Source organism: Hyperoodon ampullatus, assembly GCF_949752795.1.
Source record: "Hyperoodon ampullatus genome assembly, chromosome: 17".
NCBI classification, from domain to species: Eukaryota; Metazoa; Chordata; class Mammalia; order Artiodactyla; family Ziphiidae; genus Hyperoodon; species Hyperoodon ampullatus.
In genome coordinates, this window is record NC_136930.1 from 70,926,218 (window position 1) to 70,941,443 (window position 15,226).

The 15,226-nt window shown below is 47.1% G+C and overlaps 1 protein-coding gene across 5 annotated transcripts in view; it reads right to left on the reverse strand.

Annotated features, from left to right (window-relative positions):
* ZFAT (zinc finger and AT-hook domain containing) overlaps positions 1-15,226 on the reverse strand; it is a gene marked incomplete at both ends in the record, with an annotated part of 174,332 nt that overhangs the window by 73,047 nt on the left and 86,059 nt on the right. For all 5 annotated transcript variants that reach the window (XM_079722448.1, XM_079722451.1, XM_079722452.1 and 2 more), the window contains one exon: positions 14,021-14,194. In XM_079722448.1, the coding sequence (XP_079578574.1) occupies positions 14,021-14,194 (174 nt within the window). The remainder of the gene's footprint in view (positions 1-14,020; positions 14,195-15,226) is intronic.

The following is a 15,226-nucleotide window of genomic DNA, read 5'->3' on the forward strand; positions in this document are numbered from 1 at the left end:
CCTTCCGCATCCTGCCCCCAGCAACTGCTCTGGCCTTGTCTCCACCCACAGCAAGCCGTGACCACCTGGCAACGGCTGGTGGGAGCCTCCCCGTTACCTCCTGTGCTCAGCCATGACCCTTGCCCCCCCCACTGCACCCCAGGGACACAGCACGCTCACGCCACCTCCGGGCCTTTGCACTTGCTGTCCGGGGGCCTGGGATACCCTGCCTTCCATGCTCTGCTGGCTGGTTTCCCTCCCATGACCATCCCCACCTTCCTTTACTGATTCCTTTGTGACATCCCTCGTCTTGTAACATTTTCATATTGAAACTGAACCGTTTCACATTCATATTTTCATATCTCAATTTTCTCAATATTTAAGACATTTTCTCATGTCTCAATTGTAACATACCCCCTATTTTACTGATTGATCTTGTTCCTCATTTAGCTTCACGACGGTGGGGTGTTTCGTTTCTGCTTTGGTTGTTGTTCGTCCTACCCGCTGCTGTACCCAAAGTGCCTAATTCCAAGTGGCTCACCAGTTCATCTCTGATTGGTCCACCTGGCGCCCTCGGTGGGCTGCAGGTACTTTGGGGACAGGGACAGTAGACTTCTCATTCCACATCCTTGTGCCCGGCAGCGAGAGCATGCCAGCTATGAGGCTGGCAGCAAGTCACAGGGCCGTCCCGGCAGGATGTCTCCTCGGCCATGTGCCCTCTCCCTCCCCACAGCCACCACCATCACACAGGGCACCCCCAGAGCCTTGTATATGGCCCTGCCCACCATCCCCGCACTCTCAGCCACAGGTGATGGGACCGCTGTGGACCAGTGACCCAAGCTGAGCCAGGAATCTGAACTGTCGGGATCTGAGGCATGTAACTCAGAACCTATTGGTCATTATATTTTCAATCTGTGGATGAAGTAAGAACTCAAACCAGTCTGCAAAGGGAGATGGAGACAGAACATGAGAACATGAGAAGGAGGCAGAGAGGAGCAAAGGTGAGGGACGAAGACATCCACTCAGCAAGCACTCCCCGAGGGGCCACTGTGTGTGGGGACCAGGTGGCCCCTGAGCACAGCAGCGAGCAGACAGAGGAACCCTTGCCCTCATGGAGCTCACAGCCTATAAGGACAAGAAGCAAATAAATCACTACAGATCACAATGGGCTATGGAGGAAATGGACAGGGCACTGGAGGATGAGGAGGCCGGGACAGGGTGTGGCCACGGGGCTGAGCCATCAGGGAGGGCCTCTGTGAGCAAGCGATGGTCAAGTGAAGGTGGGAGGTTGACGGGGCCCGGTCACAGGGAGAGGAGGTGAGGACAGTCCTGTGAAGAAGCAACGGAAAACGCAAGGATCGCAGTCTCTGTAGGATAAAATAAATGTCCCTTTTCTGTTTCGGTGACCTCAAATGAGTTTCTGACAACGGCAACCAAGAGTCCCAGCAAATACAGCTGTTGAATGAATCAGTGGGTGCATGAATATAAAACGCCAAGACCCCTCAAGGCAAAGACATAAAAAAGGACATGAACAAACAATGCACTCAAGAGAGGATTAAATCCGACTTAATTAATCAAAAGAAGGCCAATGACAGCAAACACTTGCACACAGCGCTATGAACCCGTCAATGTTACAAATTCCTCACGCACGATACTCATGCAATCCAGCTAATCCTCTAATTCACCTGATCGATTTCATGATTATCAAATCCCTAAAAAGTATAATAGGGCTTCCCTGGTGGCGCAGTGGTTGAGAGTCCGCCTGCTGATGCAGGGGACACGGATTCATGCCCCGGTCCGGGAAGATCCCACATGCCGTGGAGCGGCTGGGCCCGTGAGCCATGGCCGCTGAGCCTGCATGTCCGGAGCCTGTGCTCCACAACGGGAGAGGCCACAACAGTGAGAGGCCCGCATACCGCAAAAAAAAAAAAAAAAAAAGTATAATAAAATGGTAAGGTCTGATATCCATTAAACTAAGAAACTGAACATGTTTAATATCATGCAAAAATGAAGGAGCTCAGTGAGAACACTGCCATCATATTTCTGGTACAATTTTTTTGAAAAGTAAGCTGGCCGTGCAATGCAGGATTCAAACCACCAAAACGAAAAGAGCCCCCCTCCTCCTGGAAATATGTCCTAAGGAATTAATTCTTGCATTAATTAATTAATGCAAGAAAGCATTCCCTGCAACATAAGCTGTAATAACGGGAGGAAAAAAGAAAACAATACATTGCCCCCAAATAAGAGAATGGTTATGTAACTCATGGATCACCATCTTAATGGAACATTATACACCTCTTAAATGTATTATTCATGGACTCCACAGCAACAAAAACTAATAGTAATTTTAAAGCTAAAAGAATGATATTTATCCTTTGATCACAACTATGTAATCATTCCATCTGACCAGGAATAAAGGTTGAAAAATAATTTTTAAAGAATAATTCATTTGTCGTGTGATAGAATTGTGGGCATACTTGTAGGAAGGGGTTAGATTTCTGTGACTGTGGTTTTAATGTTTTCTGTGTAACAGAAAAGCATTTCTGGTAAATTAGCACCCATCTCTGAAAGGCTGGGATGTTGGATCCCATTCGCTATTGCCCACAGTCCAGAAGATGGGTCTTTCAATGTGGAACAATAAAGTGGTATCAGTGGTTCCCAAACTGGAAGCTCAAAAGAGTTCACTGTCTTAAAACACCGGCCAGCCTTGACTAGCTGTACACTGACTGAGGCATCTCCGCCCCTCCTCTTTGCACAGAAAAGACAGTGGCCTAATTTTGTGAATCATCTCAGGGTGGTCATTTCTTGTCTTCTGAGTCAGGACTGAACCTTTCTAAACAGTCAGAAGTCATTCTGAGCCAATTCTTGTCAGTAAGGAGAACAAAAGAAAGCAGAGTCACACCACTCTCTGGAGAAACACTCTTCTGAGGGAAGCACTCCAAGCTTACTGCAAGAACAACACTGGCACAATGAGAGAAGCTAATTGAAGGTACAAAGTCTTCCTCGTTACAAACTACAGAATTTAGAATCTCAGTTACTTATGAAATTCTTATTTGATCCAGAGGCCCAGAGGTTAAACGTCAAAATCACAACAACCCAGGTGAACCTTACAAATTTAACGTGCAAAGGAAAAAGCCAGACACAGAAGAGCACGTTTATATGAATCAGTTTATATGAAGTTCAAAGACAGGACAGATCACCTTCCGGTGTTAGAAGTCCAGGTAGTAGCTACCTTGAGGAGTAGTGAAAGGGAATAGCTGGGGGGATGGGTGAGGAGGGCTCCTGAGGGGCTGGCAGTGTTCGTGTCTCATCCTAGGATGCGGTTACACGGTGTGCTTCCTTTGTGATAATCCACTGAGTGGAACACTTAGCAAGTATGCATTTTTTGCATGTGTGTGATACTTTAACTTTAAAAAGGTGAAAACAACAACAGTACAAGAATGAAACAGGCTACCTTCCCCAGAAGGGGCTCAGGAACTGGCACCAAATTAGTTCAGGAAAGAAAAGATGTGACGGGTAGTTCAAGGATAAAGTCTGAGGACTGCGTGGCAGTGTGTGAATGATCCTGGCTGCTGTTGCAGGTGGTAAGAAAAAAGACACCATCGGCAACCTCTGCACCTGTGCTTTTCCGTCAGGCATCTTGCTGAGTGCTGGGCTTGCTGGAGATTTCCACTGCGGATATTGCTGCCCGTTCTGGAAACACAATGTTTCACCAGCAGCTCCTATCTTCCTCAAAATGTGTGATGGCGCAACTCCCGTTCAAAGATGGGAGATCGGGGGGCAGAAATGTCACCTCCACTACTTCTGTTCATCCCTCAATAGGTGAGGTACCATCTTTGCAGAATCTCCGTTTTCAAGTTTCCTCTGGGAGGGGTCTGTTTCTCTAACTTGAGCTCTTCAGCCAGTACTTCATGGCCAACTGGCTGATGGAACAAAGCTGATCTCTGACCTGTGGACACTGGCTGCGCCTGGCAATGGGATGCTGGCTAAATCAGGTACCACCAGAAAAAGCCCAGGGTCTGGAGGCAGGCAATCCTGAGCTCAGCCCTTGACTCAGGTCTTAGGCAGAAATCTACTCAGCTTGTCCTGCTAGGTAGAGGGGACAGGATTTGGAGGTGGGATGGGGGAGAAAAGGAACAGAAGTCCCTGTTATTCTGCCTTGGGTTAGACATCGAGAGGTGCCCCCAACCCTGGGAGGGTTAGGACTGCCCTTCCAAATAAATTTCCTTCTGCTCTGGAAGGAAAGGTGGATGTGCAAGAGTGCGGGGCTGGGGAGGGGGCAGTGGAGAGTCTGCCCTGCTGAGGCCCCCGTGCTCAAGCGGGAGATTCTCCTGAGTAGAGGAGACGGGCTCCGCTCCTAAAAATAGTCACCCTCACCTGCTGGCAGCTGTGCGGGGCTCACTCCAGGATATACAAAGCCCCCAGCCTCGTGACCAGCACTTAGAAAATGCACAGCACCTTGGCGAGGATGTGTGGGGTTCACTCTGGGATATACAAAGCCCCCAGCCTCATGACCAGCACTTAGAAAATACACAGCACCTTGGCGAGGATGTGGTGTAAAGGGAACACATACACTGTTGTCGGGAATGTAGACTGGTCCAACCCAATGGAAAATAATATTGGGTTTCTCAGAAAATTAGAAACTGACCTACCGTATGATCCAGCAATTCCACTACTAGTATATCCCCAAAGGAAATGAAAATAGGATTTCAATGAGGTATATGCATTCCCATGTTTATTGCAGCATTATTCACAATAGGCAAGATATGGAAACAACTTAAATGCCCATCAAGAGATGAATGGATAAAAAACATGTGGCATGCACACACATACACACACACACACACACACTGGATTATTTGGCCATGAGAGAGGACAATATCCTTCATTTCCAACAATATGGATGGATCTTGAGCACATGATGCTAAGTGAGATAAGTCAGACAGAGAAAAACAAGTACTGTATAAAAACACTTATACGTGGAATCTAAAAAATCAAAAGCAAAGAGTAAAATACTGGTTAATGGGGATGAGGGAGAGAAGGAGGGAGGGATAAAAACTGATGTTATTTAAGGGTACAAACTTGCAACAAGTAGTACATATGCCATAGTGATTTTTTTTTTTTTTTTTACCTTTTGGCTGCACCACACGGCATGTGGGATCTTAGTTCCCTGGCCAGGGATCGAACCCATGCCCCCTGCAGTGGAAGCCCAGAGTCTTAACCACTGGACCACCAGGGAAGTACCACCATAGTGATCTAACACACAGTATAATGAATATAGCCAACAATACTATACTACAGCTATGTAATGAGATAAATATCACTGCAATGGCAATCATGTTATCGATACAATATATAAATGCATCAAAGCAACATGTTATACACCTTACATTTACCTAATGTTGTATGTCAGATATATTCAATAAAATTAAAAAATACTTAATCATCACAAGAAAGAAATTTTAACTAGGTGATGGATGTGAACTAAACTTCTTGTGGTAGTCACTTCACAATATATACATATATCAAATCATTATGTTGTACACCTTAAGCTAATACATTATATATGAGCTATATTTCAATAAAACTGGAAAAAAATACTTTAAAAAAAAGGGTAACACACACCGCCTGCTGGCTTCCTTTGTTTCCTACTGCACCCTCGTCTGCTTGATGAGTTTCCCCGAGGATGGTTCCAGCTGCTTAGTTTCTTTAAATAGAGCTCTATATAAAACCAGGGCCGAATGGAATGGCAGAAAAATCTTAAGCCGTCAGAAGAAAATAAAACTGTCCCTTTGTCTTCTGGCACTTGGATTCCATCAGAAACCAAAGAAAGACAGTGATGGAAAACTTCTGTTTCAAGGCAACATGTCTGGAATATCTGCTGAATTAAATAACTCCTGCCAAATCAAACTTCATGCGTACCTCAAACTTGAAGGAACACTAAAATATTTAAAGAAAGAAATCTGCATAAATATGAACTATTACTCGTAATATCTGGAGGCGTAAAAGTGAAAATGCCTTCTTATGACTGTTTATCCAGTCTTACTGAAAAAGGTGGTACTTTGCATAAGCAAATTTTTCAGAAAACTGCCTTTACCCTTTTCAGCACTGATACTCACTCTTTAAACATTAACTCTTGCTCTGTGCCTTCCTAAAGGAGGAATATTTGAGAGAAGAGTAGTTTGATCTTTCCTAAATGACACAGATGATGTAGATTAATCACCACAAATATCCATTTGTACACTGTGTCGAGAGTGGCTGGGAACATGAGAACACCGACCCCTAACGGAGCAGGTACACGTACACCACTTAGAATGAACGACACTCAGTGTGAACCCAAAAAACCTCCCCAGAACCCCGCTGCGGTAAGCTGATAATGCCCTCCCCCCAAAATACCCAGGTCCTAAACCCCAGGACCTGTAAACATTACGTTATATGCAAAAGGGATTTTGCAGATGTGCTCAAGTTAAAGATCTTGAGATAGGAGATGAGCCTGGATTATCCAGGTGGGCCCAATGAAATTGCAAGGGTCCTTATAAGAGAGAGGCAGGGGGTTCAGACTCCAAGAGGAGATGTGATGAAAGAAACAGGGGGAGAGAGAGGGGGCTGGTGAGAGCTATGGTGCTGGCTTTGAGATGAAGCGGGTGCTCGTAAGCCAAAGGATATAGGCAGCCTCTAGAAGCCAGAGAGGTTAAAGAAACAGATTCTCCCCTGGGGCCTCCAGAAGAAATGCAGCCCTGCTGACAGCTTGATTTTAGACTTCTGACCTCCAGAGCTGTCACATAATAAATCTGTGTTGTTTTAAGCCACTAAACTTGTGGTAGTTTGTTACAGCAGCCATAGGAAACTCATACATCCCCATACACAGGAAACTTCATCACCCCCGTGTTACAAGTAGGGATGATAGAGCACCTGTTCAAGGTCATTCAGACAGGAAGTGGTTCCGACCTGGGACTGCCCCCGGGAGCCCAAGGTTCTACTCACTCTGCCGTACTGCCTCTCTACATAGCCTGGTACACACGGGTCTGCCGTCAAAGTGAGAAGAGCACACTGCAGGAAGCGTAACAGGCATTTTGCAGCAGGCATTCTGCAAAGCACACATACATCTTCGCAGTCTGGCATCTGCGGTAATTTGTGCGATGGCAACTCAGAACAGAAATAGCTACAGCAATAAACAGGCAGTTTAAGAAGTCTCTGTACTTTAACAGCCGAACTTGAAGCAGCTTAGGGACGGGTGATTCTCTAATTAGTACATCAGTTTTGATACAAGGAGGAATGGATCAGCATTAGACAGAGAAAGAAACAGAAGGCAGAGCTCGATAAAAGACCAGAAAAGAGCAAGGCACCAGAACAGGATTAAATTAGAGTCTCTGTGCCAGGTATTTGCAGCTGAGACCCCTCTACCCAGGTGAGGTTGTAGGTAACCAAGCCTTATCCAACAGTTAATCTGTATATTAGTCTAAGCTAACTGTTCAGTAAGCTGTACAGTTCATTTTACAGTATGAGCTCAGTTATTGTTTCTTTTTTTTAATTGGAGTATTTTTGCTTTACAATGTTGTGTTAGTTTCTGCTGTACGACGAAGTGAATCAGCTATATGTATACCTATATCCCCTCCCTCTTGGACCTCCCTCCCACCCCCTCCCCATCCCACCCACCTAGGTCATCACAGAACACCGAGCTGAGCTCCCTGTGCTATACAGCAGGTTCCCACGAGCTATCTGTTTTACACGTGGTCGTGTATTTACCTCAATCCTAATCTCCCAGTTCGTCCCACCCTCCTCTTCCCCCACTGTGTCCACGTGTCCATTTTCTACATCTGCCTCTCTATTCCTGCCCTGCAAATAGGTTCATCTGTACCATTCTTCTAGATTCCACATATATGCGTTAATATATTCTTATGGTTTATAAACACCTCAGAAAAAGAGCTTCGGTGGCCCCAGACAGGGTGCACACAGAAACTGGGACTCCTGGGTCCTAAAGTCAGCCCTCCCCTCTCCTGCCCATCACCCAGACACCGGCCCATGAAGATAAGCCACGGAAACCTACTGTGTTCACTGCTGTTGCCCCACTCCCACCCCTGACCCTCGACCTTTTCTCTAGGAGTAAGTTGGAGGAAGGCTAAGAGGGACGAGACCAGTCTCACTGAAGCCTAGTAGATGAACCTGGTAAGATCAACCATCTGGCTGCCCAGGTACCATTTTCTTTTAACTGCTTGATCCTAGAGTGTATGTTTATAGAAGTAAAAAGACTACGGATAAGTGCAGCTACTCTATGCTAGAGTGACTGTGTTTTTCAGAGGAAAGAGGAGATTAAAAAACTTCATACTTACATCTCCTAGAATATTTCAATGTGTAGCCATGGGATCTCTTATTATAAATCGAAGAAGCAAGGGAAAAAGTGGTACTTCCTCCACTCAGACCTAATTTCCACATTCAGCTCTCCACTTGCCCAGTTACTAGACACACAAGAGTGCTTGAAGCTTGGATAATTCCTCTTTGTAAATTATACCAGAAAACTTATCTCCAGTGTATGAGGGCAGGTTGGATTCGGAGAAGGAGGGGACCCACAGGAACTAGCACTGAACTTCAAAGAGCTTTTTATTTCATGATTAGAGAATTCTTGTTGGACTAGGTAACCTAAAGGCACTGCACCATTTAACCTCCCCCATCTGCTCTGGGTGGGCAGAATCATGTATAAAACTCTAGACCACACATCACGTGTCTAGACCCTCTTTCAAGTCAAAAGTGGGGAGATGTGTTACCAACATGATTTCTCCATTAAATTCTTGCACCCACTGGCATACATGCAAAGGGTTTAATCGGGCACTTTATAGATCAGTATCTCTCTTCGTACCTATCAACTGGCAAACCTTTCTAACAGAAACCTTCCCCGGTTCTGGCCTGTCTCTTCTAAGGCACAGTAATGAGCTCCTCTGGGAAACAGGAATGAATAAACAGGAATAGATCACTTTAAAGAAGCCAATACAAGTGAAAAATTAGATTCACAAGCAGGTAAAGGAGAGGGTAATTACTCAATTCCTTTCTACTTCATTAAAAGATACCCAAGAAGATTCATTTAACAGTGAGTTAGTTCCTCTACCGTATTTTAAGATTTCTAACTCACAAGCATTTCATTTGCCAGAACTATCTGGGAGATGAGATGCAGAAAAGAATTGGCACTTTCTGAGTGCTTCTACAACGAGTCCACTTTATGTAAGGCACTTTACATTTTCCTTCACTCATCAATCAACAAAACTTTATTGAGCACCTACTACAAGTCAGGCACTGTTAGGTGCTGGGGATACAAAACAAAACCAATAGAGTAAGTCAAAAATCCCTGCTTGAGGAGCTTACAATCTAGTGGAAGACACAGAAAATCATGAAAATATATATATATTGCACATTAGAGAAAGACAGCTCTAAGAAGAAACAGTAAGAAACATGGAAGAAAGTATGAAGTTAGTGGGAGAGTTCCAGTGGTAGAGACAGAAAAAAAAAAAAAAAAGACAAACAAGAAAACTATACAGTACACTAGAGAAAGATAAGCCAAAAGAAAAACATAAACACGAGGGGATCTGGGATGATCTGGTGGAATGGTGAGGTTTTAAACACACAGTGTAGCCAGGGAAGGCCTTCCTGAAAGAAGGACTCTCGAGTGGGGCCTGAGGGCCATGAACGAAGTATCCATTCAGGCATCTGGCGGGGAGAACATACCAGGCAGGGGGAGGGCAAGTGCCCTGAGATGGGCATGTACCTGGCAGACCTGCAGAGCAGGGAGGAGACCGATCCGTCTGGACAGGTGAGAGTCAGGAGACAGCAGCGCAGATGAGGCCAGAGACAGGGGCGGGGTGAGGGGTTCAGAGAGCTCACGGTTAGCATTTTGGCAGTTCCTCTGAGGCGCGTGCAACAGGACTGACTGTGGGGACAGGGCCGAAGCAGGAGAAGCAGCTGGGATGCTACTGCAAGAACAGAGGCAAGCGGGGACAGCGGCCAAGCCGCGAGGACGCCCAGAAGTGGCAGAATTCTGGATCACGTCGAGGCAAGAACACACAGGATTTGCTAAAGGCCCACCTGCAGGGTGTGAGCACGACAGTCAGGAGTGACTCGAAGTTTCTGACCCGAGCGCCCGAAAAGGAGCTGCATTTACTGAGATGGCGTAGAGCAGGGGTCGGCCAACTACGGCCCGTGGGCCCAATCCAGCCTGCTTCCTGTTTTGTAGCAGCTGGGGGTTAAGAATGGCTTTGACTTGTTTCAAGGTTTGTGAAAACAAACAAACTAACTAAAACAAAGAAGAATATGCAGCGGAAGCCCTAGGTGGCACTCAAAACCTAAAAAATGTACTGTGTCTTTACAGAGTTTGGTGGCCCCTGGACCCCAGGAGACGCACGTGCTCAGTCTGAGGGGCCTTCCGGACACAGGCACAGATGCTGAGTGGGCAGCAGCAGACGCAGGGCTGAAGGCTGGGGACGAGGACGGGGCTGGAAATGGACGTTCGGAAGCCTTCACGTGAGGCGGAGAGGATCACCTAGGGTGAGGGTGCACAGGGAAGGGTCCTCGGATGGAGCCCTGCGGCCTGGCGAGATGCAGAGGTCAGAGCTGAGGGGGCACCAGGAAAGGAGACTGAGGGGCGGCCAGAAGCATGGGAAGGAGCCCCGACGAGGGGGGCGCGGCGCCTGCCCTTCCAGCCTCGCAGCCACTAGGCAAGGGGGGGTATAATTATCCCCACTTCACGGAGGAGGAGACTGAGGCTCAGAGAAGTCACTGAGCCGAGGCCACCCTGCCAGGCAGTGGCAGGCAAGACTCAAGCCTCCCCAGCTCTGCCTACTTCACGCAGCTTCTCTGAGGAGCAGCCTGCTGAACTGTTACTGATACAACTGCACGGAAAACCAAATAATTTCAGGCAGGCTTTAAAGCCATGCCTGCTTCTAAATAAAGAGCTAACTCTATGGTTACAGGCTGGGAGCCTCATCAAGGTAGCCAGGCCCCTAGTAGGAGCACATTTCCCCGAGGAATTCAAAGCATGTTTCAGCTGTTGTCAAACAGCTCATGAGGCCATCCAGTTTACCCAAAGAAATAATAATTAAATGAGAAAAACTAGATGTCCCCCCCCAAAAAAAAGAAGAAAAAGGAACAATGTATGTATGCATAATATTATAATTTTTAAAAGAGTATCTTGCAAAACAATGTACTAGAGCAAAGATCATCAAAACAAACCAAAATCCCAGAATACACCCAACATCTTGAGAAATTCTGGCATTTCAAAACAAAATGGAAAGGACTGATTTCTCAATAAATATGCTGAGTCAACTGATAACTGTTGAGAAACAAAGAATCCTATGACAGACTGTGCACCAGAATAAACGTCAAGAATATTAAATTTCATAAATGTTATAAACCCACAAAATACAACTTGAAGAAAATACAAAAGAATTTCCCCCTAAGATAGGGAAGGTTTCTTTTAACATAGAGGAATAAATGGAACTAGGAAAAAACATAAAGGAAGAGACTGACCAATTTAAATATGCTAGTTGTTCAGCATCTATATATAAAAAGATATACTAAAAACAAAGAGGCAAATGGTAAGTTGGAGGGAAATATTTGCACACTATGACAAACCACTGAGATACAAAAAGCTTTCAGAAGTCAGCAAAATAAAATGTGAGTACTACCAAAAAATGGGTGAGAGATGTAACTAAAGTTTTTTAAAGCTTTTTTAAAACTGAAAAGGAAAAGAATAGCCTATAGTTACAGAACAGATCACCAATGGAGATGAACAGCTGGTCTACAACCCAGGACTCCACTCACCAGGCTGGCCTTTGAGAAGGCATGACACCACAGCAAGTGTCAAAACAGACACACAGAGGAGTCCCAGCAGGCCTGGGGAAGAAGCAGTCACCCCAAAGTTAGGCCAGAGAAAATGACATTGCACTGCACATTTCCACATCTGAAGCACTCCATTACACGTGCCTCCTAGAATCACAGAGCATCAAGGCTAAAGAGACCCAAGAAACGTTAAGGTCTCCCATCCTTATTTTGCAGCATAACAAGACCGAGGCCCAAGTAGGGAAGAAGCTGGCCCACGAGGATGCCCCTGTCCCACTGTCCTCCTGGGGGTCACACCCGAGGACTGATGCCCTCTTCCCAGACAGGCGAGTGTTTGAAAATAAGACATGACTTTGCAAATACCTCATCCTCCCAAGAACGTCAGGAAAGAAAATGAAGAGTAACAGTGCAAACTTCCTGCTTTGTTAAGAAAGTATTTCATAAAGTCTTCTGGGAAGGTCGTGTTACTGCTCTGACTCCACACACACATTTGTCCATCTGAACTCCGCTTCCTGCTGAAGAGCTCAGGGAAGCAAGTGAAGTGACAGTCGGGACAGGCTGAGTGTCCTGGGGATGCCTGCTGTGATACCACTACTCACACCAACCCCATCCCTGCACGACCCAGGAGGGCCTGTCCACGATCCCTGATGAGACGCGTGCCCTATCTTCTCAAAGCCTTTCGGCACCGAGCCCAGACCCGGGAGCCGGGCACGAGGCCACAGTGCCCTGCCCAGCCCGCCAGACCTGCCCTCACAGCCCAGTGGACACGCCACACCTCCCTGGCTCCGGGGACGGCCGCTTCTCCTAACTGGCACTGTATCATCAGGGATTTCAGTGAATACTGTGCGACCATGTCAAGAAATACCAGTGAGGCTTATTGCTGGCAGAGGTGTAAGAATTCACGAGTAATTACAGGACTTAATGCTTTCATTACTCAGGATATGACTGCTTTACTGTCACTGTATCTTTAATTACTTTGATTATGGATTTTTTAATTTACAGCACACTGCTTAAGTCTGAATAGCAGGGCTCTGGCTTTGGTTCAGCCTGAGGCAAGCCCTGATCCTCAATTCTGACAAATCTCAGGCCGAGCATTCGGCCAAGCCCCTCGAGCTCCCTGACGGCACACAGGACGAGATCCCCTGGAACAATCTTAAAATAAAGGTAGAACCTAACGGCTGGATCATCCTCTACGCTCTGAAATCAAAAATCTCTGTTGAAATCACTTCAGTTTTTATAGTGGACTCCAATTTTTATATGTCATTGTGCTACAATAATAATTTATTGGTATAGTTTATTAATCTCATTACATGTAATATTGACAAGACCCTCACAGAACTGGGGTTCTAAAAGAAAATTTTAAATGTTATAGGTCTTTCATGGTTTGGCTGCCTGTCTTCCTAAAATAATTTTGTGATTCAGCCTTTCTTTCTCTGTCAGGCCCCTCTCAGGATGACCTTCCCAGTCACTGAGATGCACACCCTCATCCCCAGAGCTCCCGGCCCCTCGCGTCACAGCGCCCGCCTTCCCCATGGCCCACAAGCTCCTCTTCCTCCTGCTATAGCCTAGAAACTTCTTGAAGGCAGGAACTGTTCCTTATTGACCCTGTACCCCAGGCAGAGGGCAGTACACAGGAAGACCTGGGTCAGTGGTTCTTGGTGAATGAATGAAACCCGAAATCCACTTAGGTGTACTTTATCAAGGTCAAACCTGCCCAAATGCTGTTTGTATTTTAGACTGAGTCTCAGTTTGGACTGAATACGGGAACCCTGAGGTAGCCTGGATGATAAAGAGCATCCCCTTGAAGCGTCAAGTCAGGTGTGGTCACGGCCACCTGTCAGGACCGTCAGGTTCAGGTGGGGATGGAGGGCTGAACAGGACTGAAACTTCCAGATAAAGGCCTCCTGAGGATGCTTTATTCCCTGAAGGAGCGTCCCCTCCACATCCACACCCAACAAGTGCGCGCGTGTGCACACACATACACACACACACACACACACACACACACAGCGAGTGTTTAGCAAGCACTGGTGGGTCAGCACGGCTCCAGCACTGAGCACGGGGCAGTGAGGAAGCAGGCAAGCTCACTCTGCTCTCCTTCACAATGGAAGAGGCTCCTTCCTGCTCGAGGTGCAGCCACGGTTTCCGCCGGACTCGGGATGTAAGATTCCAACCACACTTTTAGGGGGAAAAGCTCCCTGTGGGGTCACTCACTCACCGTCAGCAGTGTGAAGGAGTTTGTGACTTTTCAGCGTCCCTTTTGATTTGAATTTCTTGCCACACATGTCACAGAGGTGGGTCTTCTCAGTGCTATGACGATTCATATGAGCCTTGAGGTTACTCTTGCTACGAGTTGCATACTCACACAAGGAACATTTGAAGGGCTTCACACCTAGCGGAGGAGAAAAAATAGATATACTCATGTATTCATGTATACGTGTGTGCATCAGAAGGAACATACATGTATACATATCTACACACACATCTCCTTGTCCATTTTGAATAAAGCAGTGCACGCTGGTGCCTAAACACGCCGCACACGTCCCCAGGCCATGCTCCTACCCGCACTACGCCTTCCAACTGGGATGCCCTTTCCTCCTGGGCCTGCAGTAGAAATCCTTGCCTCCCCGTCAGCGTACCCAAATCCTGCCTGTCACTACTGCTGCCCTGCTCACAGCACTTTACAGTGAGTAGCTTACACCTCCTCTCCCCACAGTCTGGAACGTCTGAGGGCACAGACTCGAGCATTTGGAGCAGCAGACATTCACTCACCTGAGTTGAGTTAAAGTGACAAAAATTAACCAAGGGCCTTGGCAAAAGTCACCAGGATCAGGCACTCAGTTCATAAAATAAGCAGAGCTTTACAGCGCTAGTCGCCGCTGCTGGGCTAACGGCTCGACTGCAGGGGTGCCTTACCATTTGGCTACTCCTCCTTCGTTCCACAGACATGTACCGAGGACCTACTCTGTAGCAAACACCGAGGGCTGATTTCAAGGCGAGAAGCCCTGGCCCGGCCTTCCCTGTCCAGAGGGAATGGACCAGCAAAGAGCCCTCAGCGCCTGGTGCGACGCGCTGATGGGGGAGGGGAGCTGTGCCTGCACCTGAACACGGGGTATGACGGGCACGTTTCGGTGAGCCCAGCACGGCCACCCCTCGTCTGTACTACCTGCGACCCTGCAGTCAAGGAGGCCCAGGCTTGAACGAGGCTGCGGGGTGTGCCGGGCGGCACAGAGCGGAGGCGCGTGCGTGCTGGTCAACGAAAAGGCAGCTCCCAGCCTCGGCTTCGGCCCAGCTCCTTCGGCCGTGTCCAGGTTCCTACTGTTCTCTTTACTGAACCGTTCGCTTGATCCCGTATCGTAGAAAATACTTATTCCTTCCCCCTGTGGAGCCGTCCTGTTTGCCTGCCAGCAGCGCCGCAGGTTCC